The following is a 19,435-nucleotide window of genomic DNA, read 5'->3' as shown; positions in this document are numbered from 1 at the left end:
ATAATCTAAGTCTTATGGCATCATCTGATACACCATCATATTTAAATGCAACACACAATTCTAGAAAATTGGCAAGATGTAAATTTGGATCTTTAGTTAGTGCTCCCCCAAACTGATTATTTGATACCATTTGGATAAAAGCGGGTTTAAGCTCAAATGAATTAGCCACAACAATAGATTTTTGAATACTACAATGAAGTTCATCCACCGTAAGATTTGCATAATCTCTTAAAGATCAAAATTCTTCAACATTTTGATTATTTTGATTTGTCATTTCTTGAAATTTTTTATTAATTTTTATTTTTTTAATTTTTCTAATAGTTCTTTCTAATTCAGAATCATAAGACACAAGTCTTGTCAAACCTGAAGTATGCATACATTACTATAAAACACATAAAATTAAATAAAATGAAAACACACAAACCAAAACTTAATATAAAAACAACACTGCAATATTCCTATAATAAATCTTAAAGTTTAAATAAGATTTTGTAAAAATAGAAATTTTTGCTTTCCAAAAACTCTTTTTTTTTAAATTTTGCTTCTGTTTCCTCGATAATGATGCTAAAAACTTGATCCCAATATGTTTTATATGTAAGGATTTATGAAGTTGACACAACTACTTGAAGATTTTAATCCCCGACAACGATGCCAAAAACTTGGTCCCGACTTTTTATATATATGTAAAATTGCGATGTATGTGATTATATGTTTAATTTCCTTAATAGTTATTCTTAATTTGCAATAAAGTCAAAAATTTGATTCTAAGCAAAAGCTAAGTTTTCCACTATGGAACAAATAAGAATATAGTTATAATATTTAAATATAGGATACTACGCAAGTATACGTATCGTTATCATGTAATATAGGACTTTTTTTGATTAAGTCCCGAATATCGAACTGACATGGAAGACTACAATATGCACTTAAGAAAAGTAGAAAGTTTAGATGACAAATATCTTTAGATGACAAATTAGAAAGTTTAGATGACAAATATCTACTTAGCAAAATATTATTACTTAAACTTAAGATGGCTTTATAGGAATGAAAATTTGATTCTTTTTGTAATTTTTGTTTTATGAAAATAAAGTAACTAACTAGTTATCTTAACTATATATTTGCAAGATGAAAGCTATATAAGTAAAATATCTTTTTCTTATCATGAATCAGTAATAAGTATAAAAATGTTGTAAAAGTATGTTAAATGTATTATGCCAAATAGGAGCAATAATATTCTTTACCCTTACTAGAGATGCTACAAAGAACATTAGCTAATCTATAGTTTGAGTAGTCTTAAAGACTGGTTAAGTAGAGAAGATACTAGCTCTCACTCTAGACTTCCCTCTTCTCCCTCCACTTAGGGGCTGACATCTCATATCAAAACCTAAAACTATAAATCAAATTGGTGGCTTTAGCATGTTACTCTAAAGTCCTCTAATTCTACACCCTTGAAAAGTTTATTTCCCTATTTATTTGCACTCAACCCCATAAATTACATTCTCATTCATAAAATTAATATGTGATTCTAATCATTTGTTGACCGAGATAATACCATCTCAGATCTTACATGTTCTTATAATATGTATTAACATCTTAATTGACCAAATTAAGAAGTAAATAAAGTGCAAGGTTTCAAATCATCACAACTTCTTCCAACATTGAAGTCTAATACTTCACACAACTTCCTTTAAACACTTAATCACTTATCATTTTAAGGAAAAAGATAAAGAAAACTACTCATAATCCATGAAGAAAACACAACCATACATGAGTTTAAAAGTAAAGTGGTCGACGGAGGCTTGGTGAATTAAGATAAACACTTATTAACAAGAAATCTAAATTAAAACCAAGTGTAGTCACAAAGATAAACACTTATCTCAAATCCTCTCCACCAAATGTCCTGAAGTTCCTTTAAATTCTCTTCATTCACTCAAAATACGAACTAACACTCAAAATAAAAATAAAGTGGCTGGCGGAGGCGACAACGACGACTTGGATGGATGGTGGTTGTAAAATTTGATGGGTAGTTGGCCTCTTATTTTGATGATCTAAGTCTTCTTTTAATAAAAATTCAAAAGGTGCCTCGGTGTCCCTTCAAAATGTGCTCTATTCAATGAATCTTGTTGAAGTTGCCTCCTCAAAAGCTAATTGAATGAATTTTTGTGTCCATGGGATATTTCTCACATTTTTACCAAGGGTTGCTGCAAACACCTCTTCAAAATTCTTTTAAATACAACGAATCATCAAATAACTACTTCTGACACTTAAATGTGAGGTACCTGACACTTAGGCCCGAGCCTCTAGTGCTTAGGCGCCCTGTTCATTTTTGCACCTTTCTTCATTTTTGCTCCAAATTTGACCCTTATCCACTCTTTTTAGCATTTTTTATTCTTTTTAGCATTTTTTTTAGCATTTTTTATCCATTTGATTGTACCTTAAAGAAAAACACACAAATACCTTTCATTAAAACGCAATATCTCAAAAATAGGTATAAAAATATGCATAAAAATAATATATATTTTAGGTGTATCAGAAATACATCTTTTTGCATTTCAAACTCTTGTAATCTCCAGGAACGCCGAGAGGCCTTAGATAAGAGTAGTAAATGTAGATTTTTACCTTTTCTAGAGAGATTATTTAGAGATTTTGAGAGATATCTATAAGGGATTGTATGAGCATTGCATGGATGAGCATGAGGCTTTGTTGGAGGGATTTTGATCTTTCTTTCTGAGAGAGAAAGCTAAGTATTGTGTTCTTCAATATCTTATAATTGTTGTAAACACTTATCTAGTGAATTTGTTTTGATTTAAATGAAATTTTCAGTTGTGTTTTCTCTATGCTTACTGAGTAGTTTTCCTTACTCTTTCCTCTTGTTATGAAGTAGTGGCATAAGTGGGAAAATTTGTTTTATGATTGAATAATTTTAATTTCTATGTGATGAATAATACCTCTGTTGCTTCATTAACATAATGTACTGACAATATGTTTTGTTAACATTTGTTTTTAGTTGAGACTAAGACTCGGAGTAATACCTCTAGACATCAACTATTGGCTTCATGGAAGATTATCTTGGTTACAAATAGATAAAGATGAATATCATTGACAAGGAAGCTACTTCTTTCTAAAAAGAAAAGAAATTATTTCAGGATGATGCCCTTTTGGTTGAAGAGCACAACTGTAACTTACGAGGATCTCATGAATAAAGCTTTCAAAGAGCTCATCAGATATATTATGGAGGTCTAAATTAATGACATGTTAGTTAAGAGCAAAAATATTTTAATCTTCTTTAGAAATATAACATAAGTATCAACCACATCAAGGGTGTCTTTGAAGCCACACCAATAAAGTTCCTCATATTTTACTCACTCACCGTGGATTTAAGGTTAATGTTGAAAAAAATAAAGCCCTTAAAGAGATAATGTATCCTAGAAATATAAAAGTGGTGCATATACTAATTGAAGGATCATCACTCTATCTTACTTTCTGATAAAATCAGAAGAAAGATATCTCCTATTATTTAAAATTTTAAGAGGCATCATAAATATTGAATCTCAATGGATAGACAAATGCTAAGTAACTTTTGATTAGCTTAAAGCTCGCTTGGCTTTACCACCACAATAATGGAAATCAATACAAGATGGATATTATATCTCTATCTTACAATGTCTTCAAATGCAATAAGTTCAATCCTGATCTAATAGGACCAGAAGGTTCAATTGCCAGTTTTTTAACTTATAAAATTGCCATAGCAGTAATATTCTCAACATGAAAATTACCTGTAGATTTTTTTTCAATTTTATTGTGTCCACCAAAGAAATTAAAAGATTTTTATCTAAATGATTGGATACAATTTTTAAATAATAATTAAACCACCCTGAGGAGAGGAAATACTACCTTAAAATTGATCTTTCAGATGATGAAAAATTTTATGATTTATCATTAGGGGGTTTTCCCTTACCTGACTAGTATAAGATAAAAGTTACATTATTCTGAAAGTTGGTATCCCGATAAAGGCAAGCCCTATCAGTTAATTATATCTCGAGCTTTGAACTTTAGAGAAAATTTTCAATTAAAGAATTGAATTATATTATTTAGATTTCATGGTTGGATTTTCAAAGTTAGAATTTTAAACGGTGATAGATAAATCTATGTTTAGAATTTTGATAGAATTAAGCACAAAAGCAGAAATTTCCAAAAAACGAGATTTAACTATGCTAGAGAGGACAGTTTACCCAAAAGATTCCACTTTATTGATCATTAAAGAATCTTGAGTTGAGGTCACGTTTGAATCAAAAGAGATTAGAAAAGAAAAGGGTTGGATGAGAATGTTGATTGAGAGTTAAGCTTGGAGGTTTAAATTATAGAGATGGATTTAAAAGGTTGGACTTTGAGCTATTTAAGTTGGAAGGATCTGGAGTTGAAAAACTCTAATTTTGACATAAGCATAAACTCAACATGGAGTAAATGGGTAGACTAACCTAAAATTTATGATTAACAACGCCAATTAAGATGCCCATGACTTTCCATCATCCTGAGTTCGTTGGTATCCTTCAACTATGAGCCAAACTCATAACAAAAAATCTCCACTTCTTGACATAATAATGGCAAATGGAGGGTGTCTAAGTTAAAGTTGGCTAGGGGTACTTTTGTCTATAACCTTGGGTTACTTCATCATAGGGCACCTACATACTCTCAAGGGGGTAAGCCTGTTTGCTATACAAGTCAAAGTCCTTAGCATTAACTAGGGTACCGAGTAGTCTAACCTAGGTTTCTCAACTGACCTAACCTAGGGTATATGTGATCCTCAATTTTATTCCACGTTGGCTAACCTAGAGTTCATGATGGATTTACCAAGATTTGGTTTTGTTTTTTTTTATGCGGGGAATTTTATATTTTGTTTTTGGTTTGATATTTAATTCATTTTTTGTTTTAGCTTCTATGTTGGTCAGTTGTCATGATAATCAGAGTCTTCTCTAGATTTAATGTTTTGCAATTGGCTCTCTTGGTTAATGTTCTTCATTTGATTTTGTTTATAAGCTTAGTTCTCAGTTTGAGGTTTTATGTCATTTACAAGCTTTTGATAATCAATTTCTTTAAAAATTTAAAATTGTTTAAAGGTTTTAAGTCCTTTAAGTTTTTCAAAGTTTTAAAATGGTTTAAAGTCTTATGTTGCTCGACCATTGGTGGAAGGAATTTACAGAGTAATGAAATACATTGTTGAGTAAGGACACACATTGTAGAGTAACGAAGTACTCTATTGAGTGACAAATTCTCCAATATATAGAGTAACATAATGTTCTAAATACTATGCAACGACATACCGCCAACACGGTGTATCAAAGATCAGGTGAAAAATTCAAGTAGAAACTATGTTTGATTGCTGTACAACAAAACTTTTTTGTATAGGGACATAATAATTAGAGAAACCTCTTAGCTTTTTACCGATTGTGAGATAAGAGTTTATCTTTGTGCTTACAAACTTATAGGAGATCATTTCAACTGGGCTAGACCTTATAGTTTTATTCATCTCTAAGTTTTTTCACGTTCAAATTTTTTAGGTTTTCTCTTATTTCTTTTATTATGTGTCTATGTGCTGAATTTCGTAAAATGCTGAGATATTAAATTATTACTTCACTGCTGCAAATTTTATATAAAGCAACAAGGAACATATTATTCTATCATTTGTGATACTGATGGCTTAAGTTGCCAACGAATCAAAGAAATATACTATGAAAATATCATCTTTCCACCATTCATTATTGGCCATGTGATCAATTCTTTTCCTTTTTTTCTTGATGATGTTATGAAATTCAATACTAATGAAATTAACGGCACCCATGCTTAATCAACACAAGATATTGATTATTTTATAGATATAGGTGATTTTTAAAGAAAATTGTCTAAGCCACCACTGATAAACTTTAGAGAGGGTTTTTGTATGATAGATTACATTATTAGTATCAACCAATTATGTATATCTTATGATCCTCATGGCTTAAATTTTTGGTTGTTTTAAGAGCTTTTATGTTTGTATTTATAAGGGATATTGAATCACTAAAATTAGTAGCCTAGCTAGTGGGCTAAAGCAACAATCCTTTTGCTTGGAGTGAAAGAAGATATAGAGCTTTTTCATTATCCATGAAATAGAGAAGTTTTTCTAACTTGTTGTGGTAAGAAGAGCAAGTCATAGAAATCTCAAGAGAATTCAGGAGGTGCAGGGTTGATGTCGAACCACTATACATAATCTTATATCTTTTCCTTTTCCTTATACTTTTATTTCTTTCACTGTTTTTTTTATTCACTATTTCGTGTTGCTACAAAAAGTTGTGGTTCAAGTTATATGGAAAAACTTTTTATATAAATTTTAAATTTGAAAATGATTAACAGAAAGTTTGCATGAGTATGCTTATTTAATTATAATATCTTATTTATTTATTTTTATTGTTTCGAAGAAAAGTAAAATTTTTTAATTCTTGTTAATTTTTTTTTTTTTTGTCTAAAATCACACACCAATTCATTCCCCATTCATTATCCAAATTGTAAGCCATGAAAAATTCATTAAAAAAAAAAAGGAAATGGTCAACCCAATGCCCGCCCAGCTCGCTTAATACAAACCTCCGTGGCTTTGCCTACCATGTTCGGTCCTCTTTATTTGTCTCTCATCCCAGGCCCAGCTCGTCGCCGTTTCCCCTTATACGTCGACCAATAACGCCGTACTAATTCTCCGTTAAATACCATCTCCGGTTCCAGAAATCCCCAAAGCAGATGGTGGATAAATCTTCTCTTCGACGGTCTCCCACTTTCCCCTTCCATTAAAGCTGCCGCTCGATTTCTTTTTCTAAACTGCTCTCTACCAGTCTTTCACCGGACACGTTCCCATCAAGCAAGCATGCCTACTGGTATGAGCTCCAGCCACGCTTCGCCCAATGATTACTCCTGATTAATCCCTAATGGAAGCAATTGGTTTCTTGTTGAATTCCCTGGACTTTTTTCTTTTTTGATTAATTCCTGCAGCGTTTTGATTGTTTATCGGTTGGGTGCCATTTCAGGGGTATAGAATTCTTTAGCATTGCGTTATGTCATTTGACACATTTTGGCGATCCTTGATTGCCGTGCTGCGAGTTGTATTGGGATGCCGTGTAGTTTTATTTTTCTAATTGGCTAATCTATTGACTAAATCGTATCTTCACTTTGATGGGATAGGCTTCTTCCGTTGTTATTCCATGCCAATATTTTGTTGTTGTTGCACGCCAATATTCTGTCATATACAGCCTCTCAACTTTTTGTGACGGTGGACCTAGTTTGAAAAAAAAAAGGAAAAAAAAAAAATTAGGCTTTTACTGTCTATGGTTAAAATGCTTACTTTTTATTTAATAGATCTGAAATTAGTTTGCTTATTTATTCTATGACAACTGCATCAGGTAGAACTGAAAACTGAAATAAATTTATCTTTTTTGCATCATTGGAGAGTTTCGTAAGGGGCTGTTTTTGTGGTGGATTTGTGCAGGATTTAAGCTGGATTTAACCGTAAATCCTGCCAAATGGCCTGTTTGGACAAGTTAAATCCTGTAAACCCTGATTTATTAAATCCAAGAGTCAGGTGGATTTAGAAGTGTAATGAAAAGAAAAGTTTGCTGGGGGAGAAAGGGGAAAAAATTATCTGGGATGTTGCTTTTCCTGCAAGTGTCTGTAACCAGGTCTTGCTTTGCATGCCTGTGCTTGTCACAACTTCTATTTGAAGCCTTTTCTCGCTTCGCCTTCTCGAAGGCTTCAGATAGAAGTGGAATAGGGGGAATGAAGAGGGTTTTAGATACATAGAGAGGTTTCAGGCTTGAGGGGGAGGGGAAGGTAGTCGGAATTATATAGAGGCTGTTTAGTTTACTGAAAAAGGAATGCAGTATGAATTGAATACATTGTAATTGAAATGTAGTATATTAGGATTGCGGTGATCGTGACAAAATGCTCGTGGCAGATAGGCAAAAGTCAGGTGGCGGCAAAGGTCAGTCTACAAAAGACCGGTGTCGGTGGTGGCTTGGTGGTGGCCTATGGCTTGTAGGTTGGCTGTAGGTGGCGTCAACGGCGGGCGGGATCTGGTCATGATGGCTATTAGCTGCGTTGTGGGTGGTCGCGGTGGCTGTTGCAATTGCAGTGACCAACATCATATGTAGTGTTTTTAGAAATCAACCAAAACTAACAAATTTCAAATATACTCAAAATGAAATGTGAACTATGTTTGAATTTCACTTTAATTTTACACAAAATTCTTTTTCATCCAACAAAATAGTCAAAATTTCAAAACCTCTGATTTCAAATGCAATACTCTTCTTTTCAACCAACTAAATTGTCTCTTAATAAATTCTATTTACTTGAAAGTATTAAGTTAATTATATTACTATTATTTGTTTTAATTGGGTTAATTTATTTTAATTAATTTTGTAATTTTTTGAAGAATGATTGTGAAGATTTTATTGAATTGACGTTTTTTCTAATTTAATTTATTTAAATTTAAGCTGATTTTTAATTAATTTGATGGAATACTAATTACAATAAATTAATATAATCGAATTATAAATAATTAATATAATCATGACAGACTTGATAAAAATTTTATTAATGATTAATTGGGAATTTGTAAATAATAATTATTGATTAATTATTTTTAATTTGAATTAATGATTATAATCAATTAATGAACATCAATGTACTGAATAGCTGTTATTATCTCAGTGAAATTTCAATTATTGATTAATTTAAATAGAGTTAGTTAAAAATTAAATCAAAATTGAATCACTCTTGATGATATAATCAACAATATATAATATGAAATTCTTTATGAAACATTTGACTTACCAAATTGTTTTTAGGATTTAATATCCTTAGGATTTATTAAATGCAAATTTGTAGGATTTACTAAATCATACTTGAGTTAAAATCGAAAGGTTGTTCATCAACCCCTAAGAGTTATTATATGCTACTCATTTAGTTTGAAAACATTGAGAGTTGAGTGACTTCGATGAATACAATAAGCAGTTTTTTAAGCCACTTAAATCCTAACATTATCTTAAATCTTATTTTTCTGTTAGTTTAGGCTAAATCAAAGATTTAGTAAATCCTCAGGAAAGTAGGATTTAAGAAATTTACACTACTTGTTATACTCTTCTTCTCCTTCATTTAAATCTTAAAACTTGATAGTTTATATTTGATAATTTATCAAAATTTGATCAAATTTAACATCTATCATGTAAAAGAATTTTCTTTGAATTTAACGGCTTTGAGATTTAATAATTTAGATTTATAAGATTTAATAAATCCTACTTGAATTAAATCCTACATTTAGCCAAATGACAAAAAATGCTGTATGAGATTTATAGATCTTGAAAGACATCAAGTTTGTTAAAGATAGCGCAGCAATATGGATGTTCCTATAGAAAAATATTCAACCTATTTGAAAGAACTGCATTAATTGATTTATTACTGTTATGAAAGAAAAGCCTATTTGGAGAATAACATATTGGATGCTTACTGAGTATGAGATTCAAAGAAAAGGATATCAATAATTGACATTATTAATTACATAAAGTTGTGGAGCATAAGTTAAGTTTTTTTTTAATGAATTCCCTCCCCACATAAATGTCTAAATATTTTTAGAATTTGTAATTAATAAAAATTTAGTGATTGATACACCACCTAAAATTTATTTGATCAATTATGGATTTTAACCCAAATAGATATTAAAGTATCAAGTATTTTGACAATAAAACTTCATGATTTGATTTTGAGATTTTTGAAGTTCTCTTTTTAGCAAACTTTAATTGTTGATATTGCGTCATTTAATGTGATGAATCCAATAATATTTTGAATATCAATATCGAAATTGAAATGGGCCCAAATTTAACATTCTAAAACATAATTAAATTTTTTTTGATGTAATTTAGAGTTTTAAACGTACTCTAAATCTTATGTGTTCAGATTAAAAGAAACCTCTCAATGGGATGAATATGGAAAGCTCAAAATCATTCAATTCTATGTAGGCATTAAGATATCTAGAAAGTTTAAGATCATCAAGAGACCTATTTGTATCATTTGATGGATTGTCTAGACATATTGTAAAATTAATCAGTATGTCTGTCTAGAATTCTGTAAGTAGGTCATGTTTCTACCTATTCAAGGGAGAGTTTCAGTAAAGAAAAAATTGAAATTTGTAGAGAATTACAGAACTTTGCGTTTTATGCCCGACGCCTGTTTTCAACCCGTATTAATACTCGTCATTGCCCAAAAATATTATTTATTGAATTTTAACTAAAATAAATGTCCTTCATCGCCGCCATTTGGTTTTGATCACCGACCAACATCAATATTATTTATCGATTGTTATCCAGTGCTTGCTAATAATTGATATTTATTAACCACAAACATCTGACTGTTATGTTTGCTAACTAGCAACATTTAACATTGTTATCAACCGATGCTCATTGCTTGATGCCCATCTTTTGGTTGCTCAATCAACCTTTCTATTATAAGAGTGGCTAATTTGAGTTTTCACTATTGTTCGACTTCTGATGCCCCTTTTCAATCATTATTTGGCCCTTGACAATGGTTGTTGTTCATCAATCGCTATGCTTTTACATTCCCTAACATCAATTGGTTGTCAAAAATGGATGCTCAATGTTTGTTAACCATTGACGTTCCATGCCCATCTTTATGATGAACCAATTTTCTCTCTTTTTAAGAGAATGTTTAAGTCAATGGCCCATAGTCGTCCTACTTCTGATTTTCCCTGTTGACTGTTGTATGAAGCATACCAATTGTTGTCATCTATTGTTCATCAACCTTTGTTGTTTAGCGCTTGTCTCATCAATCAACCAATCTCTCCGCTCATAAAGAGAATGACCAAGTAGACCATTACTCGACTTTGGGCATTTAATTGTTGTTTGATGCTTGCCAATAATTAATGTTTGTTTATCACTAATGTTTGCGCATTTTAGTTTTTGCCCGCCATCACATTTGAGCCCTTCTTTTTAGCTGCTCGCTCTCCCCACCTATGTGGTGAATGATCAAGTTTATTGCCTTTTCCTGCAACTCGATGTCTAAAACTCATCTTTTGATAGCTTTGACATGTCAGAATTTTTAGTACCACTACAATAGATGTTTTCCATGATTCATTCAAATTGCATTATATTAACTTTTTCTTTAGTTATATAAAAGGGCTCTTTTATAATCCTCGACTCATGATATTTCTCAGCGATTATCACATTAATGTAAGTCCTGATAATAATACCAGAAACTTGATCCGCTCCCTAGCAAATAAATTGAGTTTTTAAAATTAGATATTATTACTTACAGGGGTTTTTCACGCAAGTATAAGTATCGTTTCAGTAATATATGACTCTATTGAGTTCGGATTGTCAATCCCACAGAGAAAGAGGCAACGAGATTTTTAGGTGAAGTTCTATTCTACTGCATTCAGGTCCTGGTTTGAAAGGTCCTTAAAGGATGATTTTCTAACAGTTACTTCTAGATTACAATGCCAAGTCTAAATTAAAACTATTTTGATCAATTGGGTTGATGAAATTCAAGATTGATAAAAGGAATTTTCTCTTGTGATTGACTGAGTAGATTGTAGGTTTGATTACTAAGAATTGATGCTGTTGTAGTGACAAATAGGAGCATATATCTTGTTTATCCTCGTTCGAGTGCGTAAAGAAGTTTGTTTTAACTCAGCAAGTGTTTCTGCCTGTCACTCTAGAAACCCTGAGTTAAACCCTTCAAAACCTATCTCTCTATCTATTTGCATTCCTTTATGGACTACTTTTCCTTTACCCGCTAGTTCAATGTGATTCCTCCTAGTTGATAAAGTCATAACTCTCCCATGTCTTTATGGGTTCACAACAGATTTTAACATACCAATTTGACAGATTGATAAGTAAATTAAGCATGAAGTAAAAGCATCACATTAAAATTAAAATATCAATTCTATAGTAATCATCATCCTACAAATTCTACCTAATTATCACGAGAGAAAATACAAGAAATCTACTCACTAAGCATGTTTAACATAACATAAAATTTCATTAGATCAAAAAAATCCACTAAATATGTGTTTACAATAGAGAGAAGTCAATAAAGAACACATTAGTTTGCTTTTTCCGTCTGAAAATGATGTAAATCCCTCCAACAAAGCCTTCTACTGGTCCTTGCAATGCTGATACAAATCTCTTACAAAATTCATTCAAATTCCCCTCTCCATTCTCTCAAGAATAGGTTGACTCTACAATTCCTACTCCCACTTACATCCTCCTGGCTTCCTTGGAGGATTCCCAGACTTGGAAATGCCAAAATGTCGCCAAAATTCATCTTCCAAACCTTCTAAGTCCGTTAAATAACCCCCTGGTTCGTGCTGAAACTGTCTCAGACTATTTTTGCGCCTAGACGCCCAGTCTGCAGTGCCTAGGCGCCGCTTTCTCAATTGGTGGGAGGACTCTGGCGCCTAGACCCCCAGTCTGCGACGCTAAGGCGTTATGGGGTAGTGCCGTGGCGCTTAGGCACAAGTCCATTTTCATTCCAATTTGCTCCAATTGCCTCCGTTTTGCTCCATTTTCATTCCAATTTGCTCCAATTGTCCTACCTATTATCCATTTTCATTCCAATTTGCTCCAATTGACAACAACAAAGCCTTAATCTAACAAACAACAACAACAACAAAGCCTTAATCTCACTACATGGGGTCAGCTACATGAATCCTTTTTCTCCATTGCATCCTATTTAGTGTCATATTTTCATTTAGTTCTAATAAATTAAGATCTTTTTTTATACAATAAGCCCAACTCTTCCTAGGTCCACCTTTCCCTTTCTTAACATAAGTCAAATCTAAAACATCTACATCTACTCTTTAAAACATCTACTCTTCTAATCGGATTATCAGATGGTCGGCGTTTAATGTGACCAAACCATCTAAGATGACTTTATCTAGTTTTGTCCATCATAAGAGCTACACCAACTATATCACGGATATATTCATTTCACATTTTGTCTCTAAGTGTAAAGCCACTCATCCACCTAATCATTCTCATCTCGGCAACACTTAACTTAGTATTATGCTTCTCTTTTAAGGGCCAACATTCAACGTCATAGAGCATACAAGTCTCACCACCGTCTTATAAAATTTTCCTTTCAGTCTAAGCGGTACTTTTCTATCACACAAAAGGCCCGAAGCATTCCTCCACTTCAACCAACCAACTTGAATTCTACTATTAACATCCCATCTATATCACCATCTCTTTGAACAACAGACCCAAGATATCTAAATCCTTCACACCTTTTAATAATTTGATCACCCAAAGTTACACTTCTGTCACTAGGGCTACTACTACTAAAATTGCATTCTATATATTCAATTTTAGTTCTACTAAAATGAAGACCTTTAAACTCCAATGTGACTTCGATAATTAAAGTTTTTTATGGGCTTTTTCTCTCGTCTTATCCACAAAAATAATATCATCAGCAAAAAGCATACACCAAGGTACATCTTCCTGTAATTGTCCAGTAAGATCAACAATAAAAATATACCTGCAACAAAAATATAAAAAAACTTTTTTTGAAAGTGCAATTTCATTAAAAAATAAGTGCAAAAAATAAAGGAAATTAAACATGCTAAAAGACATATGAACTTACACTAGCAAAATTATTTTAACTAGGCTAGCCCTCACGATGTTTTCTTTTCCAAAATTTATATTTTAAAAAAAAGTCTCTCTAGTTCATTACTCCTAACTTTTCTACAAAAGCTTAAAGAGCATGTGGTACATTTGATATTCACTTTCTTTAAAAACCTTAGAAGGGCACAACAATTTGAAACCTCTCGAGAGCACCTAATATTAGATATGAATCTCACTAGATGATCCAACACATCATAAGCCCACCACTAGGTCTATGACACATAATTAAGGAGGCAACAATGAGTTTAAATGTACTTGTTTATGTGAACATTATATGATTTAAGGCATTTTGTATTGCGTAAGTGTATGTGTTTAGTCTAAGTGTTCCTATTTGTTGTTGCACATATAATGGGTGTAAATTTGTGTATAGAATTCACTTTCATATGTCAAAGACATCAAAGGGTCACATCATGCAAGAAGAATACAATTCAAGACTAGGCACTTGTATAAATTGGCCTCGTCTTGATCCTTTTGTACTCATAATTTTGTAGGAGCCACATTGAATTCAATAAAAGTCAAATTCAACATTAGTGGGTGACCATGTAAGGTTCTAAGCATATCATTGTCAACTAAATTTCCACATTAACTCACTTTTCTCAAATGAGGGTATGCCTTCACATCACCAAGAAACCACTTAACCATTTCCTACATTGAAGGAATCACTCCAATTCCTTGATGATTTTGAATTTTTTAGTGAAATAGTAATAGAGGGGTGGTTTAAATATATATTTTTATGGAGATTTTAAATGATGATCAAAATGAATTTTGAAATATGTTGGTGAAATAATGCCGTTTCACTTTGTCTTGGTAGCTAGGAGGCCTTCTTCTTGCAAGGAAATTAGTTTGGCTTTTTTTGTGAGTTTTGAATGCATTTAACCCTAATCTTCTTCTACATTATTTCGATCATCACTTAGTCTAAACCTAACTTCTCTTTTGAAAAATTTGGAAGATACATTGATTTATTTAAGTTGCTTTAGTCTTGGTTTGAAAAACCTAGTACTGATTTAGCCCTCATTTGCCTTTTTAAAAGTCTTTGAAAAATTGTAACATACTCCAAAGCTAAACTACAAACATCAGCACTCCTCCAATTATTTCCAACCATCTTAATATAATAAAGTCTTAAAGAAGTGAATCAGTATATAAAATGGGTTTTGTTTGCCCTAGAAAAATTCCAAGAACTTCATATCATTGTTTTAAATATTTTTCCATCATCTCCAATTGGTTTCAAGTCCATCTAACTCCGTATTTATAGACTCTTTTGAACCAAATTCAAGCAAACAAGAGATTGGCCTAGATGGGTTCTCATGGTTTGGCCAACTAACTACTCCACCAACGCTTTATACTCCTCGAAAATAATTTCTAGATTTTTTAGGGACATTAGAAGACTAATATAGTAGTAACAAGCCTTGGGATAATTTATTTCAAAGCTACATCACTAGAAGGCCCCAATGACGGCTCTATGCTATATGAAGCCAACCGGGGCAGGTGGTAGAAGGGTCTTCATTTAACTAAAGAATCAGAGGGCTTCGAGCATTGAACAAGATTCTCTTAAGAAATGCTCCACCATTTAAGTAATACTTTCCCACTTCAAGTCAAGCTTTTTTCTTTCTATCTCTTGTCTAAAGGACATTTGCTAGTGAAGTTGCTATTGATGCATTAGAGAATGGTATCCACTATATTGGGGAATCTCATTTAGAGATCCTCCATCTTCCATATAAATTTCGTTGGCCGGGATCATTCTTTCAAAATGTTGCTGGATTCAACCTTCCTCTACTATAGAGATAAGATCTCCTACTTAAATACATTTAAGTAGCTATCTCCTATCTCTTCGCTATAGCTCTGTCTCTAATTTTTTAAATAGAACTCTTTTGAAGGGCTAATCTTGCATGTATCTCAAAATGGCATAATAGCATATAAAGGCCTTAAGTCCTTAAAAAGGGTTTCTTATTACTTGGCCCAATAGGGTATGAACTCGGATGAAATTCTATTTATATAAAATCCTTACAATTGCTCTATAATATATGAACCTTATAAGGGTAGGATAACAAACACATTTCTCTATGTTTAAAACTCCTTAGGGCAGCTTATTACCACATGAACCTCAAGAAGGAACAAAGTTGGTTAAAAAATTACTCATCTAAAATTCCAATGAGAGCTCTATAGCTTTAGATCTTTTGAGGGCATAACAACTAAGAAATGTCCATATTTAGAATTCCGTAGGATTGTTCATCATCATATGGACATCACGAGGGCACTAAGATTGAAAATCTTTTTGTATTTAGAATTTTTATTTGGGCTTTGAGATATGTGGACTTTAAGAGGAATAGTAATAAACATAATCTTTGTTTATTTAAAAAGTCCTAGGAGGGCATCTTGATTGAGAGCCTTAAAGGGCATAGGACTAGACAAGGTCTTTATTAGAAATTCCATATAAGATCTTTTTTTTTGAGTCATAGAAAATTACACTGCATTTAGAGGAAATAAAGAATACTCAACACCATCATTTGATGGATTGAATCCACTTCATTTTCTCGTAAGGGAGGCGGACAAGTTCTCAAATACTTAGTCGCTCTTTATAAGGGTTTGGGGAATGTAAGTTATCATCCCTAATTCTACAATTTGGCTAAAATTTGGCAAAATGTTCCCATTAGAGCTTGAGAGGCATTCTAGAAAACCAACAATTATTTTGTCATCTTTTAAAAATCTAAATAAAAATTATTTGATAAATGTCCAAATTAAAAAGGAGATGGGTTTGTTCCTTGCTAATGATCTTTCCACTATAAAGAGATTGCGAAAGTCATCTACTTTTCCCCCGCAAAAAAGCTTGCTAATATTGATTACTCTTCAAAAATAGAGTTCTTTTTTTTCAGTAATCAAGTATTTATAAAGTATTGTTTTTATGAAGTTTGGCAAGTTAGTTGTTTGAAGCATACTTAACTCTAAAATTTCCATTGTATGCTCATTCAATGAAGAAATCTTCCATAATCTGTAAACCAATCTATAACTAGTACATCACGATACCATGATATAAATAGTTTTTCTTAAAATTCGAAAGACAATTCTCTTTTTAGAAGGATTTCTAGGGCATGCTTTCATCTGAAATCAATGAAGTCCGTAAAATTTATACAATAACATGCTGGATATGCAAACATAAGAAATTCATAGCAAAAGATGAGAAGAAAATAAATTATTTTTAAGGTGTACAAAGAGTGCATGACATCAGGATGTTTTTAATATTTTAATAAATACATTATTCCTTGGAAAGGCCAAATTACAAGACATTATTGTTTCATCCACGCTTTTATCACTATTACAAACTACATTTTCCAATTCATTCTTGATATCATCCTCCCTATTTCAGGAAAGAATATCTGAATTCATGACATGTCCATTACTATTAAGCCCATTGTTTTGCCATTTCAGTTAAAATTCTTTCATGAAGTTTTAAGTGAGTTTTCACTCAAGTCATTCTCTATAACTCTTCTATTATGATCTAAAATGTTTTGTAATGGGTCTCCAAAAAGCTTTAAAATAATTTTTTCTTAAGACATTCTCTATAGTTTCCCCACGTAGTGGGATTAAGGCTTTGTTGTTGTTGTTGTTGCATTCTCTATAGTTCTTTTACTATGATCTAAAATGTTTTGTCACGGGTCTCCAAAACATAGTATGGATCTTATACAACGCTTTAACAATCTCAATGGCTCCATGGTCAATCTAAATATTGATTTGGTTTAGATTTTTGGAAAAAATAGATCTTCCAACAACCCATTACCAGACGATGGACATGTGTTGTCAATTGTTGTCACATCACCCTTTTTCCTAGACTATCATCCTACAAAAACATGCTACTATGTCTGGTCAAGGGACATAATTTATGGTAAAATTGAAAAAATAATTTTCTACCTTGGCTAGGGGAGGTATCTCCTTTCATCTTGTCTCTGTAGGTGGAGGTTGAGAGGCCTTTGGTGTAATTTTTATCCATATTTGAAATTTTTTTTTTTGATAAAAAGCTGCTTAAAGAAATTTCTAATTTTTTATTCTTGGCTCGATCTGTAAATCAAGTGGGACATGCCAAAAATTTTTGCCAATTTTGATTAATGTACTAACGATAAGAATTCTCAAATATATATTCAATGAAGGGACAAATTCAAAAGTCACAATTATGGAATTTATTCCCTTTAATAATTTATTGTTTTTGTATAAAAATTCATGGACAAAGCTCATGGTTTTAAATCATACATAAAAAAAATTTATTAAATTGTTATAATCCTAGTTTAATCGCAGAAATTCGATGAATATACAATTCAATTTCAACTTCAATAAATTTTGAAGTAATTATTTTCTTAAATCAAGATAATGAAGCTTCACAACCAAATTTTTATCAGAAATGTACACGTGGAAGAACCTACAATGAAAAGCATTGACCAAAACAAGAAGTGGAGGGGGTAGACGGGGGGTGTAGTTTGTGGGTAGTTTAAAATTTCTTTCAAAATTTGTAGAAAACTCTGAAAGAATTGTCTTATCAGTCAAGCTGCCTACCATCATGGAGAAACCTCTTTTTGTCTTCTTATCCACACTGCCTCATTGATGATACACCACTGCATCAACCTCTATTTCCCGTTCACTAGATGCTAAATTTGTGCATCTCGAACAGAAAGAGAAAGACTAATGGAACTCAGTTGCCGATCATAGTTGTGGTTCTTGGAGGATATTTTTTGGCATAATTTTAGTAGGAAATCAGAGTTTGGTGAGAAAACTCGTGATCTCTCTTTGACCTTGGGACAAGTTTACATTCTAGAGAGATTAATGGTAACAACACAAAGATTATATGAATGTTTTTGAAGGTCCAACCTTGCATTTCATGATTTTGTGATCCCTTCCTCTTGTGTCCCCACCCACCCTAATTTTTAGATGATTATTGGTTATTGACTTAGGTCCAATTCTATATTGTTTCACGAGAAAAAAAAAACATTGACGAATAAATAGAATTAGGCTAATAAAATCATAAAAAAAACTCAGCATTATCTAGTTTTACAGATAGCATCTTTTATCAACAGCACATGTAGAAATGTGGGTCTTATTATCAGCAACACATGTAGAAATGTGGGTCTTATATGGTGTTCCTGTTCATTTTGATTTTAACATGATCTGTGCTGTCACCACTCCCTCCTGTAAATCAATTTACAAGAATTGTGTAGCAATAACTTCCTTTGTTTTATGTGAAGCTCTTGAGGCAATTTAATAATTACACATTAGAAAGGAGCTGACCATCTTCAGGACACATGTTTTTGGGTTTAATATAATTCATTGTGCTCTCTTTTTTTTTGACTAACAAAATAGATATTCAGTAGAATATGCAATATTCATCTGAAGTGTATCATTAATTGTTAATATGGCGTGTTATACATCATCCCTGGTATTCTCTTAATCAAGAAAAAATATTACATCAGTACTATGCACGTAGAGTAACATGCGTAGCCAATGAAATAACGCCACGACACCCTGCGCGACAGAGAAAAAAAAACGGCGCAGTAACACGGGGAATATTCCCCTCCGTGTTATTCATGTGTTATTGTGTATTATTCATGTGTTATTGTGTCATAGGAATATTTTTGATGTTATGATAACACAATAACACATCAATAACACATGAATAACACACAATAACACATGAATAACACGGGAATAACTATTCCCCGTGTTACTGCGCCGTTTTTTTCTCT

The 19,435-nt window shown here is 32.1% G+C and overlaps 1 protein-coding gene across 2 annotated transcripts in view; it reads left to right on the top strand.

The window, feature by feature from the left end:
- The first annotated feature begins 6,636 nt into the window (after nucleotides 1-6,636).
- Nucleotides 6,637-19,435, top strand: part of LOC110021318 (ubiquitin carboxyl-terminal hydrolase 6-like) — a 135,282-nt gene continuing 122,483 nt past the window's right edge. The window contains exon 1 of one of the 2 annotated variants that reach the window (XM_020719763.1): nucleotides 6,637-6,899. In XM_020719763.1, coding sequence (XP_020575422.1) covers nucleotides 6,890-6,899 — 10 coding nt within the window. In that variant the 5' untranslated portion in view covers nucleotides 6,637-6,889. The remainder of the gene's footprint in view (nucleotides 6,900-19,435) is intronic. The other variant, XM_020719762.1, reaches the window with a different exon arrangement.

The sequence above is a fragment of the Phalaenopsis equestris genome, unplaced genomic scaffold (assembly GCF_001263595.1).
Source record: "Phalaenopsis equestris unplaced genomic scaffold, ASM126359v1 Scaffold000132, whole genome shotgun sequence".
NCBI classification, from domain to species: Eukaryota; Viridiplantae; Streptophyta; class Magnoliopsida; order Asparagales; family Orchidaceae; genus Phalaenopsis; species Phalaenopsis equestris.
Note: the sequence above shows the minus strand (reverse complement) of the source record. Positions and strands in the feature narration are given on the sequence as shown.